General features: G+C 47.2%; 1 protein-coding gene across 4 annotated transcripts in view; it reads right to left on the bottom strand.

The window, feature by feature from the left end:
• Positions 1 to 25,447, bottom strand: part of Srgap3 (SLIT-ROBO Rho GTPase activating protein 3) — a 232,955-nt gene that overhangs the window by 14,349 nt on the left and 193,159 nt on the right. For 3 of the 4 annotated variants that reach the window (XM_028863879.2, XM_028863883.2, XM_028863882.2), the window contains 7 exons: positions 19,512 to 19,542; positions 18,452 to 18,512; positions 16,084 to 16,161; positions 8,703 to 8,837; positions 5,819 to 5,924; positions 5,394 to 5,621; positions 2,764 to 2,843 (listed from right to left, as the gene is read on the bottom strand). In XM_028863879.2, coding sequence (XP_028719712.1) covers positions 2,764 to 2,843; positions 5,394 to 5,621; positions 5,819 to 5,924; positions 8,703 to 8,837; positions 16,084 to 16,161; positions 18,452 to 18,512; positions 19,512 to 19,542 — 719 coding nt within the window. Of the gene's footprint in view, positions 1 to 2,763; positions 2,844 to 5,393; positions 5,622 to 5,818; positions 5,925 to 8,702; positions 8,838 to 16,083; positions 16,162 to 18,451; positions 18,513 to 19,511; positions 19,543 to 23,105; positions 23,209 to 25,447 lie in introns of all 4 variants that reach the window. The other variant, XM_028863881.2, reaches the window with a different exon arrangement.

Below are 25,447 nucleotides of genomic sequence, written 5' to 3'. Positions count from 1 at the left end.
CACAAGTACAAACCATGATACAGGCATCCCTCCCACAATAAACAAATGTAAAAAACAAAAATTAGAACATCCGGGGCCAGTAAGATAGCTCATGCTGTACACGTTGAATGACTTCAGTTCTCACATTAAACAATGTAGAAAAAAAATGCTGGATACAGTGGTCTACATCTGTAATCCAGCACTCCCGTGGGAAGATGGCAGGGGGAGACAAAAGAGTCACCCAGAAGCTCACAGGCTAGACAGCCTGTAGCATGCAGCAGCAGAAACGAGAGACACCCTGCCTCAACAAGATGAAGGAGAAAGTTGTCCTCTGACTTCCACACACATACCATGTCATGCATGTGCCTGCTCATCATGCATGCACATGCACACATGCTAAGAATACATTTTTAAAAAAGAAATAGAAAACCTGAATGAGTCTCCAAGAACACGAATCAACCATCAAAGCACTACTCAGAAAGAAATGCCCAGCCCCATATGGCTTCACTGCTGAATCCCACCAAACATTTAAACAATAATAATTATTCACCAAGTTTTCCAAAAAGCACAAGAGGGGGGAACACTCAGTAACACATTTCACGAGGCAAGAATTATCTAACACAAAACCTGGAATATATGACCAGAAAACTTCAGACCGACATCTCCTGTGAATATGGATGAAATTCTCTCTACAAAATATTAGCAAACTGGATGCAGGGGTATGTGAAAGGAATTGTTCTCTATCCCTGAAAAGAATTTATCCCAGGAATGTAAAAGTGGTTTAACATCTAAAATTTCAATGAATCTTATCAGTAAAATAAAAAGGGAAAAATGACATAATCATCTCGACAGTTTGCATTTGGCAAAGATTGACATCTTTTCCTAGTGAACACTCCACAGAAGAGGAACAGAAAGGCACTCTCTTGACTTGATAAATGCACCTCTGGAAACCTCACTGCTGTGCGGGAGAGTGGCCCAGCCTTTAAGAGCACTTACTGTACGACCAGAGGACTGGAGTTCAGATCCCAGTATCCATGAGACAAGTCAGACATCTGCCACACACCTGAGACCTCAGCTATGAGACGGGCAGAGACAGAAAGGTCACTGAGGCTTACTGGATTCTGATCCAGCTGAAAATATGTGAGCCCAGGTTCAGGGATTCTGACTCAAAGAAATAGTGATCATGGAGGACACTCAATAACTCTTTTCTTATCTTCATGCGTGTGCCAGGCATGAAGAGACATGCACACATATGCATGAAAACACATACACACAGACACTTATGAAAAAAAAGAAAGCAAAAACCCTGGCAGCTAGTATTATATCTGTGGTAAAATGCTGGCTGCTTTCTCTGTCTGGTGGTTTGAAATGAGAATGGCTTCCGTGGGTTTGTATGTTTAAATATTTGGTCCCCAGGTAGTGGAACTGTTTGGGAAGGTATATGAGGTGGGGCCATGTTGGAGAAGGTGTGTCACTGGGGGTAGATGTTGGACTCTAACCCTCTGACACTGTAAGCCCTAAATAAACTCTTTCTTCTATAAGCTGCCTTAGTCATGGTGTCTTATTACAGTAATGTGAACTAAGACACCTTACAAGAAAGAAGGCAAGATGAGGGCCTTCATGAATATCGTCAAAACAATGAGCAACAAAATAAAAACTGCATGAATTGGACTGCATCAAAATGAAAACCTTTTGTGCTTCAAAGGACAACATTTGGAATGCAATAAGCAAGTCTTATAATAAAAGAAAACATCTGAAAATCATACTTGAGATAAGAAACATATTTATATATACTAAAAAGTATTTAGTATTTATCAATACTAAAAAGACAAATTTAAAATGGGCAACAGACCTAAAGGCAGAATATTTACCACTGCTTTTCCAGGAGATAGAAGTTTAGTGACATCCCTCAGCACCATGGGTCCTCAGGTGCTGCTTGGAGAGCCGTGGGGCTGTGGAGGCCAGCCCCGTGGCGGGCTCAAGTAAGCAGGGGAGCCCTGTGAGATTGCAGACCTAGACTCTGTCCACTATGCCTTGATGCATAAGAAGGCCTGAGCCCATTTTACTCAGATTACTCATCTGTATGGTCCGATTTCCATGGAAACTAGCATGACTTCTCAGCAAGAGTAGAGGAATCAAGGAGATGGGTCCCTTCCTCTCTCTCTCTCTCTCACTCTCTCTCTCTCTACACACACACACACACACACACACACACACACACACACACACACACACACACACTTCTGTTTCTCTCCACACTCCTCACTCCTGGAGCAATTCTCAGGTGCCCCTACATGGGAACATCCCTGTAATCTCACATTGTCGGTCTGTTCTTGAGGAGCTGCTTCCAATCTGCTGAGGTCTGCTGAGAGATGAGGAACTCCTTGAGGACCCAGCTCATTCATGACCAGGTCCCAGGTCTCAGCAAAGGCCTGGTGTAGAGCATACCCTTGAGTTGTGCCAGAGGTAGCAGAGAGACAGGACACTTTCCTCTTAGACACTTGTCTCTGAGGATTGGTAATGAACCAAGCAGGACACACAGAGGGTGACATAGGCCAGGAGTGGTATGTAGTAAATGCACAGCACCCACCAGGATCTGCTCTATGTGGGCCTATGCTGGGACCCAAGACATGTAGTGAGGCTTTCCTGGGTGCCTCCCCATGCTGAAGGACAACTGTGCTGCTTGGAGGGCTGTGGCACTGTGGAGACCAGCCCTGTGGCTCGCTTGATTAGGCATGGGAGGTCCCTGTGAGTTTTTTGGCCTGGACCCTCCCCTCTACTCACCTTCATCACTGGTGTGAGGCTCTGTGCCATTGTCATGGTCAACTTCATCAATGGTCCCTGGCTCACTGTGTGGGCTGTCACTGCAAGCAAACATAGGTAGAGATCTTGTTGGGGACTTTCCTGAATCCTCCTTTAGTGACCCTAGCTCTGGAATTGATAGATTGTCAAATGCTTGAGTATGTGGCCCACATGTATTAGAAACATCATCCCTAATGCCACCGTGTTTGGAGGTACAATCTAAGTAGAGGTGATTAGGCTACAAGGCCTGTGTTGTCAGAAATGGATCGGTGTCCACCGAGGTTAGTTATACGAGGGTAGACTTACTGTGTTAGCCATTGACCCCTTTGGGCTATCTTGCTTGTTCTCACCGTTTCTTTCCCTCTGCCTTCCATCATGGGATGATTTCACATGAATGCCCTCGTTGCATGTAGCATACCTCTTAGTTTTCAGAACCTTGAGCTACACAGATTTCAGTTCATTATAGACGACGCAGTCTCAAGTACAGTAGCAGACGTGGGCTGAAATGCTTATGTGTTCAATGAGATTCAGAGGGCAGTGGGAAACTGCAAGCGTCTGGAGGCCAGGGCTCTCCTCATGGTGTGTGTGTGTGTGTGTGTGCGCGCGCGCGCGCGTGCGTGCACGCGCGTGCACCAGGTTTTCATCAAGATCTTGACTGGGTTCTAATACATACCACTGTATTAAGTAGAAAGGACACAATGACAAATCAAGTGGACCAGGTCCCTAGGTCCCTGACCTCACTGCTCACACTCTAGGGAGAGAAAACAGCCCAGGTAATGAGGCCAGTGCATAAACAGTTGCAAGATGAAATAATGATTTATAAGAAAGAACCAGCCTGACATGAGAGCAGCAGAGGAGACCAACATAGAGTGATCTGGATGGCTTTTAATAGGAGGTGACATTTGCGATGCCATTTTAAAAATGGCTTTCGGCAGCTCAGCTGGTAGTGTCTAGCACATACAAAGGCCTGCCTTCTCTCTTTGGCCCCACACAAACCTGGCCTGGTAGTGCACGCCTGTAATTCCAGCTCTCAGTAGGTAAAGGCAGGAGGATCAGAAGCTCAAGTGAGCTTCGGCTCTATAATGAGTTTGGGGCCAGTCTGGGCTACATGAGACTGTTTTAAAAAGGACAAAAAGAAACAGAGACTATATTGTGATAATTCCCCATTGCCACCAGGATTAGATCCAAATCAAGGCCATCAGAACCGGCCTCCAGCTGACCTGTGTAGCCTGGCACTTCACCAACCTCCTGTCACACACCCCACCTCAACAAATCAGGCACTTGTCACTCTGTGCTGCAGGCCTAGTCCCCTGTGAACTGGCCCCAGTTTAGGTTGCTAACTTGGATCTTTCTTTACCTCCTTGAGAGGCCTTTCCTGGTGGCCTGTGATTGGCTCAGGGGCCCTTGCTGAAACAGCTTGCTTCTGTCCTGTTAACACTCCTCCCACTGAAGCTGATCCTCAGGCACCATCCCTGTCACCTGGAGATGCAGTCCCCAGAGGATGCTGGGTGGTCGTGGGGGGCACTGCTGAATGAATGTGGGGTGGGGGAGACTGCTGAATGAATGGATTTTGTCCACTGTACTGAGACCTTCAGCTTCATCTCCCTTTTTAGTTCTGAAAATACCTTCACAATGACCACGTAATTGCTAATTTTCCAGTCTCATGGGAAGTGAAGAAAAGTGTAGAAGTTACAAGTGTGTATTGTACATGTGTAATTTGTGTGTTTAGCCTCTCTTTACGCTGACATTGTGCTTTCTAATTGCAGAAGGACAAAGAGCTGTGACCAGACACACTTGTGGCCCTTCACTACACTTAAACACATATCCATCTTCACTCTTGCAGGCTTAGTTTGGGGAAGGTAGCCAGCCTGGTTCCCAAAAGGTTCTTGACTATTTCTCCTGATACAGAGAGTCCTAACAGCTAAGAGAGCTAACCAACTAATGATCGTTAACCTGAGGTGGGGCAGTCTCTGGAAGAGAGAACTCCTGGATAGGAGAGGTTGGTGATGGATATCACTTTCAGCTGTTGGGGTTCACAGAGGGACACCCACTCCTCTGCTTCCTGAGATAGGCCTATGATACCTAGCCAGCCACAACATATTGAGAGCTCCTCAGACTCAAATGGGAACTTCCTATAGGAACATCTGGGAGAGAGAAGTTCTCCTTCTGTTGGGGCTGCAGAGAATAGGCGACAAAGGACGGACCTGCTTGCTGGCCGCCTTCTGACAGCCACTAAGGGTGAGGCTGTCCAAGACTGAAGCCAGCACAGAAGGCAGCAAAGCCAAGGAGCAGAGACCGCGGGCTGGGTCCTGCTGACAACAGCCGAGCCTCTGGACCCAGCCACACCTGAAGACACAACCCTAGATATTTCAGTTAAGTAAGCTGCAAATGCACGATGGGCTTAGGCTATCTGGAGGTGCGTTTTATTCCTTGAAACTTACGCAGTCTTGGCTGGTATCTCTGTCTCTCATGTGGGACTGCTGTGAAGCTCTCATGAAAAACTATGTATGATGAACGGACCCTAGTGTCATGAGAAAACTGGAAGGCTTCTGACTGTTCTTAACAACGATAGGATGGTGTTAATGGTGATATTAAGAGGAAGGACGCCTTACCAGTATTCTTCCCCTCCAGCCATGCATTTTTCGTACACAGGTCCCTCTAGCTCCCGCGGGCTGGGGAAGATGGCTTCATGGTGGATGATGATGGTTTTGATGACTTCATTGACATGCGCCTGGCAGGATACAGGGTCCTGCCCATCAGGGATGTGCATGAGGGTGGGCCCAAAGCAGATGGCCAAGTTGTAGGGATCCATCATGTTCTCATCACTGTACTGGGAAAGGCTAGGAGAGAGCAGGTACCCACTGTTCACCCAAAAGGCAAATCCTCCCCCATGGTTTCTTTTTGGGGGAAGGAGGGACTCGACTCAAATGCAAGAATGTTCTATATTCCAATTTATAACAGTAGCACTCATAACAGCCTTGGGACACCCCTCCCAGAGGAGGCCAGTCCCAGAGGGCTCCCAAGGCCAGGTACTCACTGATTGAGGAAAGCAAAGAGGTATCTCATGACCACGATGACCACGCGGGGCAGGGTGATGAGGATCTGCTGGATTGGGTGCACCCTGTCAGCTGGGTTCTCCAGTTCTGTAAGGCACAGGGGATCAGGATGCCTGTTACCCTTAGAGAAAGGCAGCAGATATCTCCAGGCCTCACCTCCTCCATCAGCTCCTTAGGGACCCATCAAGATGGCTCTACTTTCAGTTGAGATTTGTGTGAGATCCTGGCCAGAGCCAGTCAGAACAAGACAAGTTGGGGGCTAGCCTACTCAGAACTGCTTCGAGCTGGTCTTGAGACTGTGGAGAAACCTACAGAGAGATGCCTGGAACTTGGGTAGCAGAGAATCTGGAGCAGCGAGGGACTGCCAGGAAAGAGCATTCTGCCTGAGGACTGAAGGAGTGACAAACCCCAGGATGGACATGGGAAGTCCAAAATGGATGGCTCTCAAGTTTTCTGGTAGAGGAACTGACACCCTTCGTTTTATGGACTCAGACAGTCTCCGTCACTGGCAGCCTTGGAGTCCTGGTGACACAGGCAGGGATGGTGGTTTAGGAAGTGTGACAGGCACCAGCCACATCCCAGGCCTGGCACACCACAGCCACTCCGAAAAGAACAGAGCAAACACAGGCTCCTCCTGAGTAACCTATTGACTGGATGGCTGGGCACATGCCCAGGATCTCATCCAAGACCCGTTCTCAGGTGAACCCCGGAGAGTCAAATGCTGGTATTATGGTCTGGTGAGCAGAGTAGTACCTATGGAGCTGGCAACCTGGACGACAAGAAGTGCCGACAAGCCACACATTGCCAGTGATGTTCTCCTCACAGAGCCCCGGCCTCCTAAAGCCCTCTTTCTCCTCAGCAGCCGACACGGCAGAGCTACAGACACTCTTGCCTGCTTCGTCTCCTGGCCACCATTCTTCCCCGGAGTCTGAAGACTGTTTAGAGCCACACTTCTCCACAAGGTGCTGTTGCCAAAGCTGGGGTTCTTGCTTCCTAACAAGGCATTGTGTGGGGATGTGTAGCAAATGGAAGTCCATTCTGGCATCAGCACCCACATGCCCTGACTGTGGAGGGCACACAAATAGATGTTGCCTACCTTAAATTTCAACAGGGTGATCGATCCCTCTAGCTCACCTTCAAGACCTGGCTGGAGGAAGCCTCACCCAGGTCAGATCAGTCAGTTTTTTATGCATAAATAAATTCCATGGCCCCTCTACAAGTCCTCCAGGCCCTCCTGCCAATCATCCATGCCAAGTACCACCCCTGTGACTATTAACTACATTGTAGTTCTTAAAGACATTTTTAAAAGATGTATTTACTTAGGTATACAGCATTCTGCCTGCATGTATGCCTGCTGGCCAGAAGAGGGTGCCAGATTTTATTGTAGATGGTCACAAGCCACCGTGTGGTTGCTGGGAATTGAACTCAGGACCTCTGGAAGAGCAGCCAATGCTCTCAACCTCTGAGCTCTCTCTCTAGCCCTTAAATATTTTTTTAAAAGAACTTATATCACTCTGTTCTGAGAAAAAAGGAGAACCTTTTGTTCTAATTAGGAGGTAGCATACAAATATGTAACAGTAGGGATATGTTCAAAGACATGCTGAGGGCAGGAACAGTGTCAGACCCCATCTGTACCATGTCTTTTATCAAACATACCTTTGGTAAATTTTACCTCATGAAATAACACAGGAAGGTACTAACAATAACGAAAGGGAACAGTTACAGCAGTACACAGGACAAAGATCATTTAAAGTAATTCTAATTCTAGGATTTTAATTCTAGGATTTCCCATTCAAAACCCCCACGCTGCAGTTAACTGGGGGGTAACTGTAACTCTGGAAATCAAAAGCACAGAAGGGGGGCTATTGTTCAATAAATGTAATGGGGTGCCATAAATTACAGGTAGACTCTGTTTACAAAGACTTCTGAAGATGACCCTGGCCATTGCGTTTGGAAGGAGGCTGACGTGTGTAGGTTCTCTGTGATATACTCATAGCCCTGGACAGAACAGAAGAGAGCCTCACACCATGTGACTCTGGCCGGGCACAGTCATGACCCATGCTGGGACTCTGTCCTTATCCACTCATTGCCCTGCATAGGACCTGAATGATGGGGATTTGGTCTAATGATACTGGCTAGGCCAGTGACATGGGGCTCAGACAGGATGGAGCCTTTGTGGCCTGGGATTCAGAGTTTGATTTAGAGTTTGGCATAGATCTTAAAAGATGAGCAGGAAGGAAACGCTGAGGGAGGTGACGGACCAAGAAAGAACATGAGAGCTTAAGCATGCCACCCCTTCTTCTGTCCCATTCCTGGGACACGTCCTGACTGCCAATCCCTCTTCCATCAGGCACTCTCATGGCCAGCAGTGTGAAGATAATCTCCCAGTCAGTTAACGATCACCATTTTGCTTGTCTGCTGACCTGATCCCTAACCCTTCCATGGATCCCTATCACCCAAGGCCCAAAGCTGTGTGGTCCTTCAAAGACACTCAGATCGACTTCTCTTGCTACATCTGACTGCACCAAACCTCTTGCACCATGCACTGTTGATCCAAATGGTCCACTGCCCCCAACCCTCTTAGGCTTCCCCCTCTCCCTTCCTCTTGTCAGGCTTGCTAACATCCCCCAGGTCTACTCTGACCCTAGGTTTCCCTATGCTTCTCCTCTTCGCTCTGTTGTACCTAGGGAATGTACCATGTCCACTAGTCCATTGTGCCGCTCACACAGCTGGGCCGTAAGCTCTCCAAGGCCCATACTTCTCTCATAGCATCCCTCTCCTGTGCCTGACAGGAGGGAGAGACAGCACTTCAACTTCTGTAAAGACCTGTGGAGCAAGGGGCCCTTCCACCGGGAAAATACTTACTAATAGTAGATATCAAATCTTGAAACCTTTCCTTAGGAAAGAGTGGGTTTTCCAGTCCTCGGAAATACAGTTTTAAAACACCAGCGACTGAATTGATATCTCGCTCATTTTGGTCGTCCACGAGGGGGTCTTCACCTGTGTGGAGACAATGTTTTAGGCTGGTGAGAAAAGGCAATCTCTCTCCAATACTGGAAGATACTCTGTTGTCAGATGGAATAGGAGGTGACCCGGCCAGCCTGGACAGGAGAAAAAGAGGATGAGACAAGCCCGAGAACCTGTGATCCTCAGTCTCGTCATGTTTTAAATTTCCTATTAGAAAATGTTCAAATCCTCAGAAAAGGGATAAGCATCCAATCATAAATGTCTATCACCTTTTCCTCTCCCCTCTCCTGAGTTTTCTCTTTATTATATACACCATGGCTCAAGGATCTGAGAACTTTTGACATCATAACACATTTCTCTGAAGGATCAGCATATTCTCAGCTAACAATAACCTTATCTAACTCAAGAAAGAGACAATCCCTCCAAAAATAACATCGCACACAGCCCACATTCAAATCCTACCCACTAGGTCTGTCATGGCATTTTGTTTTCGAAATAAAAGCACTATTCTGAGTTCCCACAGTTCATTTAGGAGTTGGTAGTTGTTCTTTCTGTTTGTTTGTTAGAGACATGGTCTCCATGTAGCCCTGGATGGCCTGGAACTTGGGATAATCCTTCTGCTTCTGCTCCCAAATGCTGAGATTTCAGGCGTGTGGTTTTATAAGTATAAAATGAACACCAATGTTCTTTGAGTGCTAAGTTTGTGTTTGATGATGTAGTCCTTTCTGTCTTACAGAAGACAGAATTGCCTCATATTCTGACTTTCTTTTATTTTCCTCATGATGCGACTCAGGTTGACTGCTTTGGGCAAGAATACAGACACACATGTCAGATGTGCCCAGCTACCGGTGACACAGAGCAGTGGGCTACGGGGCTAGCCTCTTTTTTTTCTTTAAATACCACAAAGGTATTTTCTTTGTGTAACAAACATGAGACCTGTGAAGTGAGCCTTGAATTCCTGGCCCTTTATGCCTGCCTGAGTCCCTGTGGTCAGCATGACACACCCCACGGAGTCAGTCTCCAGTCTTACCTTGTTACCCCAGGAGCTCACTGATTCAGTCAGTCTGGCTGGCCAGGGAGCTCAGACAGCCACTTGTCTGGACTCTCCAACACTGGGGTTTCAGAAACCTACTGCTGCTCCTGGCTTCTACATAGATGCTGGGCATCTGAACTCAGGCCCTCAGCCCCCAAGTTTCTCAGAGAGAAGGCCCAGCTTTACCCTTTCCCTCACACCTTACACGTCACCATTTTCTTTAGTCTGACTTGCCTGCTGTGTTTCCTCTCTAGCAGATAAGCAAATACATGTACAGTCATCCCTCCCTACTCATACGCTGCGTATCTGTGGATTCAACAAAAGCTAATGAAGATATTTTGAAGAAAAGATTGCCTCTGGGAACCAGGGAGATGGATCAGTGGGTGGCTTGCTGCACAGCATCTTGATCCCAAGCATCCATATAGAAAGACAGATGTGGTAGTGTGTGTAATCCAGCACTGAGGGGGGCAGACAGGAGAACCCCTACATTTCTGAAGCCAGCCAGTCTAGACAATCAGCAAGTTCCAGATTCAGTGTGGGGCTGGGTCTCCAACATATAAGGTGAAGAAGGAAGACACTTAATGTTGACTTCTGGCCTCCACGCGTGCACGTGCACACACACACACACACACACACACACACACACACACACACACACCTCACACTCAAGAGATCCTGTCTGCACGGAATGCATGCAAACTTGTTTTTTGTATCTCTTCCCTAAGCAACAGTTTAACCACCACATATGGTGTTTTCATTGCATTGAGCATCGTGAGTCATCTACAGAGAATGGGTGGATGTGCCTGCTGTGGAGGGTCGATAAAAATCCGACATTTCAGAAATGCCCTGAGCACTGTTGGTTTTCTGTCTTCTAGGGTGGTTCTTGAGCCAGCACTCTAAGGATGGGAATGGCTGTTTATGTTCTTTAGACCCTTGCTTCTTACACAGAATGTCACTACATAAACTTGTTCCTTGGCATCAACAAATCCTAGAACACTCTCCAAATTACTTCCCAGAAGTCTTCTCTCTCTAATGGTGTTGAAGAACCCTGTCACATAGGGAGGCCACGCTTGACTCCCTTGACTTCTTAGAGGTCTACATTTAACTTAATTTTTGGATTATAATTATTTACTTAGTTATTTGTATGTATATAAGAAGGCACATACCTGGAGGTCAGAGGACAACTTGCAGAAGTCAATTCTTTCTACCATATGGAACCCAGGAATCAAACTTGGGTCATTAAGGCTTAGAAACAAGTGCAATTATCCATTGAGCCATCTCACCAGCCCCACATTGACTTCTTTAAGTCTCCTGCTGTGGTAAACACTGCCGTGGCGAATACCCTGCATGCGTGCATTTGTACTTGTGGGGGCAGGTCTCCTCTCAGTTCCTGGAAGTGGGCACAGTGGGTCATCTTGGATGTGGTTCCTCACCGATGGTCAAAGCCCTCTCACGGGGCGACACCTTTGTACTCCTGCTAATGACAACTTCTTGAGAAGGCTGTCTTCTCCAGCTCCGCCCAAGGCACATTGCCAATCTCTCGAATTTTTGTCAGTTGGATGGGGAAATATGGCATTTCAGAGGAGTGGCTCTGAAGTTTAACTGAGGACTGCTAAGCTGCTCTATTGTTGGGAATTTTCCTGGGGGAAGTGAAAGGAAGCAGAGAGCAATCTAACACCTCCCTGAAGGTGTTGAGGGAGGTTTGCACTAACAGCCAGAACACCTGGCAAGCCATGAACAGATCTGGCACCCAACTTGGATCTCTTTCCTGTGCTCTCAGAGGAAGTGGACGTGTGTCAGTGGCAGCCTCTTCTAGTTGCAATGTGTTGAGTGCCAATCCGAGAAAGTCTTCTCCTGTTCTGTACTGGGGCTTGCAGCTTACAGAGCATGAGCCAGAGACAGCTCCCATCTGCCCTGAATAAGCGCATGTGGCAGCCCAGACAATGGTGTTTCCTAGGTTAACCTCTCAGATGTCCCCACCAAGGAGGTGAGAATGTTTCTCCCATAATACTTTCTTATGGGGAAGGGAGAAAGAACACATTTAAAAATAACTGCTTTATTAACATGTTAACTTTCTATATGTGTATATACACAGAAATATACATGCATGCATACACACACGTTGTCATCATTATCATCGGCATCATCACCACCATCATCACCACCACCACCACCATCATCATCATCATCATCATCAGTTCTTGCCTGTCTCCCAGAAGGCACTCTGTCCCTGAATGGAATTACTCTGGTGTTCCCTACCATCAGTCCAAGCCTCTGGTCTCATGCAAGACCAGTCTATCTGGGTCAGGAATGACAACTCAAAGCTGAAGATCATGTAGATGATGGCTTTATCTAGAAGGAGAAGGAGAGCTAATGTTCCAGGTAAGCCTGATGGAAAGCTATGTTCCACTAGTGAATCCTAGCGGAGGGTCAAACTCCAATGCAATATGTCTTCCCAAAGAACAAGGCAGCTGGGAAAGGGAGAATCATTGCGGAATGAGAGAAGGAGAGGAACCAGCTGCAAATATGGAAGAAGAAAACAGAGAACTTTTTGTTTGTTTCTTTTTTTCTTTCTCCTTCCTTCCTTTCTTTATTCTTCTTTCTTTCTTTCTTTCCTTCTTTCTTTCTTTCTTTCTTTTTATGTGGCTGTGATGTGGGTCAGGAGATTCCCACTGGATGGGGACCCAAGCCTTGACAAGAGCAGGGAATTCTTTTCACTCACATGTCACCTGTACACCGTACCCAAGCAAGTGGCAGGAAGTGCTGGCCTCAGCTGAGAGCTGAGGACAGGGTGGGGTTGCCCATTGCCACAAGCTCACCAACAGAGAAAGAGAACACAGGGAAAGGTTGGGGGGGGGTCCTGCCAGGGTGCCAGTCCTCTCCAAGGAGCACACCAGAGAGTGCAAACAGGGAAGGTTCTAGAACAGTGTTCTGTCCATTTACAAAACTGAGGATCGAGGTCACCGTGGTGTTGAAAGGGGTGAGGGGTGGATTCTGGCCTGTCCCATCAGTGACATCAGGAGAGGTCAGGGCAGTGAGGCACAACACTGACTTCCTGGCTTTGCACATGTTGTTCCCTTGGCTGGGATGCCTTCCCTTCCCTTTGCTTCCCTTGGCCCCAGGCATCAAGCCTCAGCTTAGGCACTTCCTCCCTGGAAGCCATCCCTGGCTCTTCTCTCCTTTCCTCCATGCAGTCAGGATCAGGGGCTCCCATACTAACCAGTACTCACTCCATTCTGGCTCAGACACACCATCTGTTTATTAACCTGGCCTCCCCATTTGTAGGGACAGTTCTGCTTGACTTGTATTTCCAGGTCCTGGTCCACGGTCTCCTACAGTGGAGGGTTTGCTGCATGCTTGCTGAGTGAACAAATGACTGACAGTTGCTAAAAGCAGCAGCATTCGGGGGCCTTCTGGTGTTAAATGCCCGGTATTCTGGAATGTTCTCCAGAGATGAAGCTTCCCTGTTCCCTAGAAGGCCACTGGGCACCACAGCCAGCCAGATTTGCTCTCAATACCCAAGACTGCAGACTGCTTCCTCTACCCTGAAGCCGGACATGCTCTATAGTAGAACTGCGGGTCTGGCAGACAGAGGCTTCACACCTTCAAAGAAGATAATAAATGTGGGAACTGGGTGGGTGCAAGTCTCACAGGGACTCGCTCAGAGCTCAGCCAATGGCATTACACCGTACACTCCTAAGCCAAGGAGGCTCCCATAAAAACAGATAAGAAAGTGCCTGCTAACCAGACCTGGAGAAGCTGAAGCAGGAGGATTACAAAGAGTTCAAGGCTATGGAGCATGCCCCAGCCAGCTGAGTATTGAGAAAGGAAAAGGGAAACAATGCATTTTTCGTATTCACTGCCCACTGGGATGGGATGTGCTGCTGGGACATGGTTCTGGGATCAGAGTCCTCAGCATCAGAACCACGCAAAGAATAAGGAAGTAAGTCAGAATGAGGAGGGACGTACTACATGTCTTTCAAAAATGGCATGAAACTGGATGCAGGGATTCAGTCTGGGTTGCCTGCTACCCAGCTCTTCTTCCTGTCCCTGAAATGAGGATGTGGGATGACCAGCGTGGGGCTTGGCTCTAGAACCAGGGATTGAGATGTCTAAATGTGTTTTCTTGAATAAAAAAGGCTTGAATTTCCAGTTCTGCTATGGCAGTGAGCTAGGCACTGTGCAGGTAAAGGAGGACATTTGAGAAGGGAGCTTCTCGTGGACAGTGGGTCCTTCCTTTTCAGGGACACTGTCACCAGCCACCTGTCCTCGTCAGCAATTCTAAGGCCAAGTGAGGCTGTACTTGGTCCATCATATGTGCCTGTCCTGTCCTTACCACCTCTGTGTCGTACCCTTGATTAATTAAAGTGGGAACTTGGAGGGGGACAGGAAAATGCATGGTTGATTCCTCCTATTGTGTAAGTTGCCAAAAAACAGTGTCTTGGAAAAACAAAGAACTGGGCCACTCTTCTAGAAGCCACTCTTCATCTCCCAACTTTCCTAAGGTGTAGCTGCCTTTATACATAGAAACATGCCAAACTTCTTTCCAGGTTCTTCCTCCCAGACACCATTGTAAAGCCCACTGGAGAGGTGCCAGTAAGCAGTTATAACTCAGGATGAGCATCCTTGATCCATCCACTTGACACAGCTAGAGTTATATGGGAAGAGGAAATGCCTCCATAAGCTTGACCTTAATTAGTGATTGATGCAGGAGGACCCAGCCCATTATGGATGATGCTACCCCTGGTAGGTGGTTCTGGGTTGTATAAAAAAGCAAGCTGAGCAAGCCAGCCTGCAGCAATCCTCCATGGCCTCTGCTCCAGTTCTGACTCCAGGTTCCCGCTTTGAGTTCCTGCCCTGATTTCTCCCAGGGATGGAGTGTGACCTGAGAGTTGTAAGCTGACACAGACCCTTTCCTCCCCAAGCTGCTTTTGGTCATGGTGTTTTATCACAACAATAAAAACCCTAACTAAGACAACAGGGTATGGGAGGCCCAGGCTGGTAGCTCATGCCTGCAATTCCAGTAGGCAGGAGGTTCAGGACTTCAAAATCTGCCTTGGCTATGTAGTGAGTTAGAAGCTAACCTGGGCTAAGTGAAACTCTATCTCAAAACATAACGAGAAGCAGGCTGGGAAGATGCTTAGTTGATGAAGTTCTTGACATGCATAAGGACTTGAGTGTGATCCCCTAAATCCACCTGTGTAAAAAATAAAAAGCAGCCAAAAATGTACAAAAACACAAATAAATAAATAAATAGAACCCAAACTAGCCAGGCACAGTGGCATGCCCTTGAAATCCCAGTGCTGAGGAGGTGAGGGCAGTCAGATCCCTGGGGCTTGCCGGCCAGCCATCCTATCCTAGTTTGTGAGCTCTAGGCCAGTGAGAGATACCCTGACCCAAAAAACAAGGTAGACAGAACGTGTGAGATGACACCTCTGGCCTCCACAAGCCGTATGCTTTGCACATTCAAACACACACACACACACACACACACACACACACACACACACCCCACTCACAAGTGCATATGTATACTTGTACATACATGTATACTCACACAATCATGTAATCACACACAGTGTGTGTGGAAAGTCAGGTCTGATAGCTCATACCTGTAATCTCAGCAATCGGAAAATAGAGACAAGAGTATCGGCAAGAGTTTAAGGCTAGTCCAGACACTATCTCAAAAATAAAGTAAAATGAAGCAATAAAAGTATCAAACACTAAAATGGGCGGGGCCAGAAGCTTCGGGATTTTAGAATTTTGGTGTCTTGGAGTGAGAGCAAGTATCCACATAAAAATCCACCTGCGTTGCACACACAGCCTGATGGTTCTTTGACAAGGTATCATTTGTGTAGCTGCGTCTTGGCTGTGTCTGGCCCAGGAAGTCAAGTGTGGAACTTTCCACTTGTGTGTTACATCAACACTTAAATGTGTGGACGTAGAACGTGGGGTTAGCAATGTTCAGCATGTGGTAAAGGGAAAAGGGAGAAGAGCTGGATGCTTAGAGGAGAACTGTTGAAAGGATCTTGGGGTGTGCCAATGTCTATGGTATAAACACTACCACTATGGCTATTTCCAGCTACCACCACTGTGTCATGGGGTACAAAGTGAAGAAGAATATGAACACACAGAGCTCTTGAAAGGCACTGTGGGCCCAGGGCCCCTGTGCACTACTGGCCCTGAGACCTGTGTCAACCCTGGCTTCTCCTGCCTCACAAACTTGAGATGGTCAGCCACACTCACCTCTCTCAAAGGAATTCTTGATGTCATTGACTTCAACTTGAGACCCTGGAACTCTGAATATTCCCTGCTGCTGGAGTCCTAAAAAAGAAATAACAACACAAGCAAACAGTAAATGTAAATAACGCAAGGCCTAGAGTTCATCTGGCTCCTGGAATTGCTGGCGGTCTCTCCCACGCTTATCTCTTTCTCCTTCCATCTTTTATAACAGCCATTCCTGGTGACAGCTCCTAGCTGGAACCCCAAGCGAGCATTGACAATGAACTACAGCTGGCCCCAATACTCAGACACATGCAGAGCTTCGTGTCTGTGAACTTGCTCCTGGTTCTGAAGGAAAATGCTGCCAACTATTCCTTCCCTCCCATTTGGGTAACTTCTTGTCTTAAGAAAACCTAAACTTCAGAGTACATCCTGACCTGGGACTGGGGAGTCAGAGAGTTGGAGGCACAGCTCAGGGGCAGAGTGCTTTGTCTTGTGGACACTAGGCCCTGGGTTAGGTCTCCAGCACCAAAAATTAATAAATACAATAAACTGGTTAGCTAGGCAGAATTGCTCATATTATAGTCCCAGCATTATCAAAGCTGAAACTGAGGCAGGAAGATTTTTCAGAGTTCAAGGACAGCCTGGGCTATAGAATAGCACCCTTTTCCAAGAAAGAAAAAGGAAAGAGCATGGACTCAATATTAAAGAGCAGGCATGCTGCTCAAAGTGGAGTCTGACTTTGACTGGAGCTGTGAGGACCTAACAGTGACCCACACAATTGCAGGAATCAGAGGACCCGCCTCTTTCAAATGAAAATGACGGCAGACACTGGGTATCTTTCCCAGTCTCAGTTGTTTTGGATAGAACAATTCTTCATGCTACAATGTCTTTCCCAGTCTTGGTTGTTTTGGATAGAACAATTCTTCATGCTACAATGTCTTTCCCGGTCTTGGTTGTTTTGGATACAACAATTCTTCATGCTACAGTGTATTGTTTCCCCTTAAAGGTAAGGGTTTAGTGGACACTGGCAGGGGCATGCTATGTGCTTTGGTTGTTTTTTTGTCTCCTTATTTAAGCCTTTTCCACCGAACGAGCCACTAGATGGCCAGGCTGATACCAACAACTTCGAAATTTTCTTCATGTGTCATGCTTACTGTTAAACAAGGTATGCCCCCAGATATTTAAGTTGTGACATGATGTGTCCAGGCTGACCTCAATCTTACGAGGTAGCCCAGGCCAGCCTCCAACTCTTGGTGATCTTTCTGCCTCAGTCTCCCTAATGCTGAGATGGCAAGCATACATAATCACTTTTGAGTGTGGTTTTGTTTAGCATTTCTACCACCCCAGAGTCTTCTCCCACTCTTCTGGGTCATTAGCCCTGACCACCCCACTGCCCTTCCTTCCGCCTGCCATTTTCCCATTCTCCCCACCCCAGTTGTATGGCTGCTTTCCTTGGGGTTCTTCTCCCACTTCAGTCAAGCAGCCTACCCCCAAAGTCACCATCTATCCTCCTTTTAATTAGTTTCATGGCCATGTTGCTATGAGACATTATATTATAGTCTACTATATCCATGAGCCACTATAATGGCTATATAATATCCAATACTATATATTTAGTGACTCAACTAACAGCAGCTTAGAAATTAAAAAAAAAAAAGTTGCATCTGAATTAGACATGTATAGATACTGGTTTACTAGTCCCCAAACAACATGATTATTTCCATAGGATTGGTCCTAGCTGTCTCTCTGGGTGGCTTACTATCTATGGGAAGATTGTATGGGTGATGTGTAAAAGCCACAGTATTTTATACAATGGACTTCAGAGTCTGCTGATCTGGAGGTCTGCAGTGGTCCTAGATCTAATCCCTAGAGATGCTAACGGGTGACTACACTTCTTTTCCTGCTATGGACTTCCTTGTTCTGAGACTGCTACCCTGCAGGGATGACATGGTACTTGCTTCTATCGCTCCTGCATTCCTCACAGCCAAAATGGAGCCTGTTATGTTTTGAGGTGACTGAGTAAGTTCAACACAAGTTGCTTTCTGGTAACACCATGGTTAACAAATTCCCAACACCATTCCCTTCAAGGCGCTTACAGCGTATCAACCCGAATGACTCTGAGTGAGGACAGAGCTGAAATAGTCCTTCTGTCCATGCCAGAGCTGCTCCCCTGTGACCTGAAGTGCTGGGCCCCTCACATAACCTTCCTTCTCCCACCCCGGACACAGACATGTGGACTCCAAAGACAGTGCTCCAGGTACCAGCCATTCTCTGGAGCAGAGCGAGCACAGGAAGTCTTCCAGAATGATGGAGACTATCATTTTCCCCTAGAACAGTCCAGCACCTGTTCCACAGTGAACTGAACACAGTGAGCTGAGATGGCGCTTACCATATAAATTGATGAATCGAATACAGCTCTCAACTACAAGTGGTATAGCTTGTCCTGAATCCTTAAGAAAGAAAAAAAAAAATGTGAGTTTTATCAGGCTTGGCATCCAGCCACAGGCAAAAGACATTGCAGACATGATGATCAGGTCAAGCCAGAAGATTAGTACCACGTGATTAGTAGGAAAGCAAGCGAGGAACCGCTAACTCTAGTCTCCAGGAATAGTTACCGTACAGCCTTCGGTTAGGTGCGGAAGAAGGCCTAGGATAAAGTCAAAGAAATGCTCTCTCTTCTTACCCAGCTTGACAGGCAGACTGGGGGCAGGAGAGATGGAAGCCAGTGTGTGGAGGGGGCTGCAGTCTGAGCTTGAAGGATGGCCTGACTTCTCCCACCTCCACTTTGCCCAAACTCAGTATCTTTTCCCAGGGCTTGGGGACGAAGAGGAGGATCAATACCTCTCTCTATTACTAAGGTGTCTCATGTCAGAACACATTGTGGGTGAGGAAGGCCTGGCCCTGTGAGGCTCTAAGAAGGGAAGGTGAATCTTATTCATACTGTTTCAACTTAAATACCCAGGTACATATTTTGCTTAACAGTGAGCATGGTATGTGGAGAAGTTCTAGAAGATGCTAATATCAGACATTGGCCATCTGGTGACTAACCACCATTATAAAGGCTGAATAGGATGCAATTTAAGTAGTTGTACCTAGGATATGAAAGGACATTCAATTACACCTTTCTAGATTAGTCTACAGTTCCTAGTTGGGCAAGGGTCAGTTTTCTTTCAGAGTTCTAAAGCTGGATGACCTATTGTTACTTCAGGTCACATCATGAGTACCATTTAAAACACAAAACAAAGCTTTCTTTTAAAATTAAATCAATAGCCTCCCCAGAAGCTATTAACTTGGTGGGCTCCTCGCTCCGCCACACCCCCCACCTGCTGATGCTACATCTGGGGGTTGGATAGGAGACAGGCCCACCAAGCAACAGGGCACATGGACCTTGCTCTAGAAGGCATCCATCTACTAGTTTCATGGGGCTTGTGGGCCTATCTAGTAAATACCTGGTTCCTGGTTCGAGCATTTCTTCTTCCTCTGATAACAAAAAAAGAAACAGGCAGCAAAGCAGGAGAAAAAGAAAAGATTATGCAGGAGTAAGATCAGTTAGAGTATGCAGATCCTTCAGAGTCCGTGAATGCCAAAATGCAATGGCAGCCAGCAATGGTCCTGGGGCATTTGCCCGATAGCCTGCCCACGGGGAGGGGTCTCAGCCTTGGGGCCTCCTAGGACTTCTGGAGCAGTCCCCAGCCAGCCTTCTAATAGGCGGCCTAGCCTCTTTCCCAGATATCAGCGATGGAGGGGCCTCTTTCAGTCCTTGTCAAAATGTAGGAAATGTGTGTCAACTTCATTCCCAGATCCATGTCTAGCTTCTCCTCAACACAAGGCCTTCACCAATGAGCAAGAGTCCACTGAAGACCTACAAGGTTAGCCCATCTGCCCACAGATGGAATCCTTCATGTCTATTGCACGCTGTCTTAGAATTCACCTCTGGAATCTTCACTCTTGGACAGATGCTCTACTTCACAAAATCTCCTTAGACATGGTCCAGCGGGTTGCACCAGATTCCAGACTCCAAACACACCCAATACCTCGATAACCTTCGCTGGCTGGAAGCGTGGTTCTGCTCCCCTTCCCAATCCTTTACTGTCACCCTAGCTCTGAGACCCTTTAGGAACACAGAAGCTGGAAGGATGAAGATGAGGGAGAGAGTAAGTTTTTGCAACCTTGAGGGTGCACTTGAAGCCTTTCTTCCCACATTGGGAGTGTCTGCCCGGTTTTTCTGGTCATGTGGGCAGTGACTTGAGGGTCTAGGCGGGAGCTGAGTCACACCCAAGCTCAGTGAAGAAGCCAAGTTGACTAAAGGGACATGTGACTTCTTGGGGCACAATATGTCCAGTTTTGCCATCTCAACAATTGGGATCTGAGTTGCCATGATGTCAGCTAAACCCACATGACTTCCAGAACTCAGCAACAGCCTGGTCCAAAGGGACTCTAGATGCTGTCCTAACATGAATAATAGATCAGGCTTACACAGAGCCAGGAGTGTTCTAGGAACATACATGTATCAGCTCATTCTGTGCTCTCCTAAACTCACAGAGTAGAAGATTACTTTCATTTTATAGACGCAAGATGGGGACTCTCCACCAACCCCACAGGTGGACCTTCTAGGCGTTACCATGGACTTTTAATATAAATGGAGTCTCCTTAAGTCTGAGAGAATAAAAACACAAGGGTTTTGGGTTTTTATAAGGGCTTGTCTCAGGTAGAGTCCAGGAAGTTCATAAGTCTGACTCCAAAAATACTTCTCCATAATTGACTTGAAACTCCTCTCTTTGTTCTGCTAGGGCATTACAATCCCAGCAACACAGTGGGATTGTTTGACCAAAACTCTGTCCATAGGCCTGTGTTTTCAAAGCTGAGGACTCTGTTGTACGTTCAGACATATGAACGTGTGTGTGTGTGTGTGTGTGTGTGTGTGTGTGTGTGTGTGTGTGTGTGTTCCTACGTATGTGTGTATGTGCCAAAGGTCAACCTCATAAGTCAGGCACCTTGATTTTGAACTTTCTAATTAGGCTAGGCTGGCAGCCAGAGAGCCCTTGGCATCCATCTGACTCCCTAGTGCTAGGATTCCAAGTGTGTAGGGATTGAACTCATGGCCTCATGCTTGCATGCCATGCCTTGTAATTACCACACCATCACCTCAGCCCTGTAGTGGACCAAAGTATCCATTCTAACAGGAAGTTTTGGCACCAACAATAAAGGCTGTGTAACAGGCTCTAAAGAAGATTAGCCAAAACACCATTGGAGCACGGTGATGTAGTAGAATAGTAAGATGGCTTCCCAAAGTAACCACCTGAAGGGGCAAACAAACACGGAGTTGAATAAGGTCTAAAGTGTCGGTCAGGTGCACTGTCAAGTTGCTTTATTGCCACACTAGGAAGACAGTGACTTCCACTAAAGATATGACTTTGAAATAGTGTCAAATAAGAGTCAGTTTCTTCCACGTATACTAACTGATCTACCATTTCCAGAGATCAGAGACACTCGGGGGAGGAATCCCCATCTCAGATCTCAGTGCATCTTTCCCTCCTTCAGGGACCCCTTCTGTCCCGATCCTCTCTTTATCCCCAACCCCGATCCTTCCAAGCCCCTGGCAAGGCCACCTGGGCCCCAGCTCACAGCTTTTCTTGCTCTGAATTGTAACAGCATGTTCCTGTGGGACTTCCCATGTGCCTCTCCTGCACTCTTGGCCCTGTGCTAGGCTCTCTAAAGACGGGAAGTGATCAGCCAGCTCCTTTGCAGCCTGGAGAGCGGCTCAGCCGGGAGCAAGGGTGACTGAGAGGGAAGTACAGGGGAAGACAGAGGCTGATGAAGAAATGAAGCACTCTTCTGACACAGCCCCACCTGCCATGACCCACTGAGTGGCTCCCTGTGAGTCACACAGTTCCTGAAGGACCTCTAATTTGGGGCCTTCGGTCCTATGAGGCACTCTAAGGCATCCCCCACTGTCCCTGTTCAGGGGAAATCCTTCCTCCTCTTTCTCTAGCTCTTGTGCTGTTCTGAGGACTCAGTCTATAGGCAGAGGTAGTCCCTTGACCTCAGATGGCTCTGTCTACCCGGCCCATCCTCGAGGCCGACTTCTGCATGTCTCTAGCCCTTCTCTGTCCTCCAGGTCTGGCTGCACCCTGCCAGAGGACAGAGGACAGAGAGCTGGTGCATGGGGTCAACCCCTGTAACTCCAAAATCATGACTGATGCCATGAGACTCTACCCTTCCCCTACCTACAGTAGTCCTCTTTTCTGCAGAAATTGTCTTCATTGGCTAGTGGTGGACTTTCAAACAACTGGCGACGACCTCCCCTCCCTTTTCCCCAAGAACACATCTTGACTCTAACACCATCTTTGCCTTCTTCAGTTTGATCCTGGATGCCTTGATCTTATACCCACTGGGGGTAGGGACAGGAAAAAATTAACTCACTTAGCTGAAACATTTCAATTTTTAACTTCAGCTCCATGTCAAGGGTTAAGCTAACACTTAGAAGGACTACCTCAACTCTACTCCGACCCTTCAAACCAACTACCGAAAGCCAAATTCAGTGGAAGAAACTCTTCTTATGGGAACCCCACGGCTTCGCATGCTCGTAGATACTCAGCTAACAAAGGGTAATTGTCTTGTATGGAAACCCATGAGGGGGGGGGGCTCCCTTTGTGCTGTTCTCAATCAGGCTCCTATTGTGGGAGGAGGGAGTGAAGCTGAGTTTCCTCCGCTGCCCTTCAGGTGTTAGGACTGCAGCCCCTGCAGCAAATGAGGCCAGCTGGCTGGGAGCACGTGCTGACAGTCCACCTCCTTTGTGCTTACGTGATCAGACCCCTCCCCTCACAGCGGAGATGAGTGGCCCCGCAGGGCCCACTAGTCAGAAGGAGAATTCTCCAACGGAATGCCTCACTGAAGCCAAGAAGAGACTACAGTGAGAAGCTAGCTCCGTGGGGCCTGGCTAAGGGTTGAAGGGTTGAGGCTGGAGCTGGAAGGGACAGGGAGAAGAGAGGCTGCCATTACTTTGGACTCATTCGCGGACTCCATGGCTCCCCAGCAAGTACCTTAATGAATGCTTCCATACTGCCGTTAAAGAGTTTATGGCTATACACTGAAAGAGGCCTAGGTCTCCTCATTTTCTGTGGTTTAGGGGGAAGACAGGGGGGCCTAGGGGAAAACGGAACAAAAGAAATCAAGAAAGCAACCAACATAAATATACCACTGGGAGAGATGCTCTTCAAACCCACAACTGGAGGAAAACACAAAACACAGAGGGGAGCCTCTGGACCCCAACACACTGGTTTCCCATGTTCCATCTGAAGGCCTCCGGATGTTTTAGATCTTAGTTTACCACAATGCCAAGCAGGAGCAACACTCACAAAACACAAATGCATTCTACGTTCTCGGGGGATGGGATGAATCCAAGAAGCTCCTGCAATGCCAGCCAGAGGATGGCATCCTGCAGACCAGATGGAGGGGGTCAGGGGAGAGAGGTGTCATCTGTAGCCCAAGAAAGCAAGAGACTTTCGAACATAACCCAGAGGGTTAATTTTCATAATTTTGGCTTAAATCTATCACCAAGGCCCAACTCCCAATGTACTGGGGGCACTGTCTTCCTAATGCCTCTTGGCATTTCAAAAGCATATGACTCATGTTTATTGCATAGATCTGTGAGCCAGACATCTAGATGCCAGGAGGCAAGCTACAGCTTCTTTAGGATCCGTAGGTGGCCTGGGATGTTATTATCCCACTCATCAATCAAGTACATTTTTGATTGGAGCGTTGTCAAATCCATTATCACACTTAACCTGGTATCTTCCCATTACACATGGTTCTATCTACAAAAAGGAAGGCCTGGAGAGAGCATCAGTCAGACATACCTCCATCCCCCTTCCCCTCCAAGTTCAGGTTTTTTGGTTTTTTTTTTGGGGGGGGGAGTTGTTTGTTTTGTTTTTTAATTTCAAGTCATGGACATGGCACTGTGACACCTTGTCATTTCTAATGGCAGACTCATCTGTCCCATTAGTCCTTGTCACAGGGGTCAGGTTGAAAGTGTCTTGCTTTGCTTTCAGATCTCTGTTCCCTGTGTTCTGCTGTTATCCACAGGGAGGGGAAACCTTATACCACAGTCCACGAGGAACAATGAAATAGCCATAGACACTAGACCTGTGTCCACAGTTGCTCGCCATGCATAGGCCTGGGTTGGCTTATTTGCTCATTTCACTACATAAACTGGCCTAACTCAATGCTGCCGGCTCTCAGGAAGAAAGGCTTTAAAAAGATAGGAGGAAGCACCCTCACCAAACAAGCCTGTTCATTTTCAAATGGTTTGCTCCAAACTTTAGGAGCAACAGGTATATACTCAGCCAGACAGATAACAGTCATATATGAGAAGCAAAAATCTGCCCCTTCCCCAAGTCTTGATTGATTGCTATACATGGGCAAGAATATTCTATATGTTTTTTTCTGAGACAGTCTCCTGTAGTCCAGGGTGGCTTCAAACTTGCTAGGTAGATGAGTATGACCTGGGTTTTATGTGGTGTTAGCAATTGAACTCAGGGTAAGCAAGCATTCTGTCAACTAAGGTGCATCCCCAGCTCACAGGCAAGAACCATATGGACTGGGGAAGCAATGCAGATGAATGAGGGTTGTCCTGCCTCTCTCCTGTGGGTTTATTGTATTCATGTCCTTTAGCAGTCCAGCCATGCAGGACAATCTAGCCAAGTCCTCCTGGGTGTTCAAGTGTTGAGCAAAGGCTGCCAACTCCAGGACATGCATGGGCAAAGACACAGTTGAGTCCAAATAGCATGCCACCCAATCAAGAAAACCAAAAGAACAGCACAACCAAGATTCTGAAGAGAAACAACAGGCAAGATTATCTCCAGTCCATCCTGGATCTATGTGGATTTGGTTAGCTAAGTCCATGTCATTGCCTTTTAAAATGCATTACATCTTTTTTTGAGGATGTGTGAAAACAGGGAGGGGGAATTGCATACAGTAGATCTGATTTTGAGTTTTCAAGTGTAAAAGCCAAAAAAATGATTGTCAAAAAGGTGACACAAAGCCATAGGATCCAAATTTAGTGATTAAGAATAAGGAGGATACAATTAACAGGCAGGATTAACCTCCTCACCAGCCTGGGAGGCAAAGGAGCCCACAGAAATTAAAGAATTTGCCCAAGGCCACACAGATAGGATCCGTCCAGAGCTGGGAGTTGAATGTAGTTCTTCCTATTAGAGGCTCCAGCACAAGTACGAAGTTGAGAGAGTGATTTTGCCAACTGCCTATTAAGCTCTCGTGGCCGGTAAGAATGGGGACCTTGGTATAGGTACTGAAAATACAGAATGGAAAGTTCTAGGAACCCAGGTGGAGGGTTTTCATAAAAGAACTCACAGGGGTTCCTGGT

This window comes from Peromyscus leucopus, chromosome 3 (genome assembly GCF_004664715.2).
Source record: "Peromyscus leucopus breed LL Stock chromosome 3, UCI_PerLeu_2.1, whole genome shotgun sequence".
NCBI lineage: Eukaryota > Metazoa > Chordata > Mammalia > Rodentia > Cricetidae > Peromyscus > Peromyscus leucopus.
Note: the sequence above shows the minus strand (reverse complement) of the source record. Positions and strands in the feature narration are given on the sequence as shown.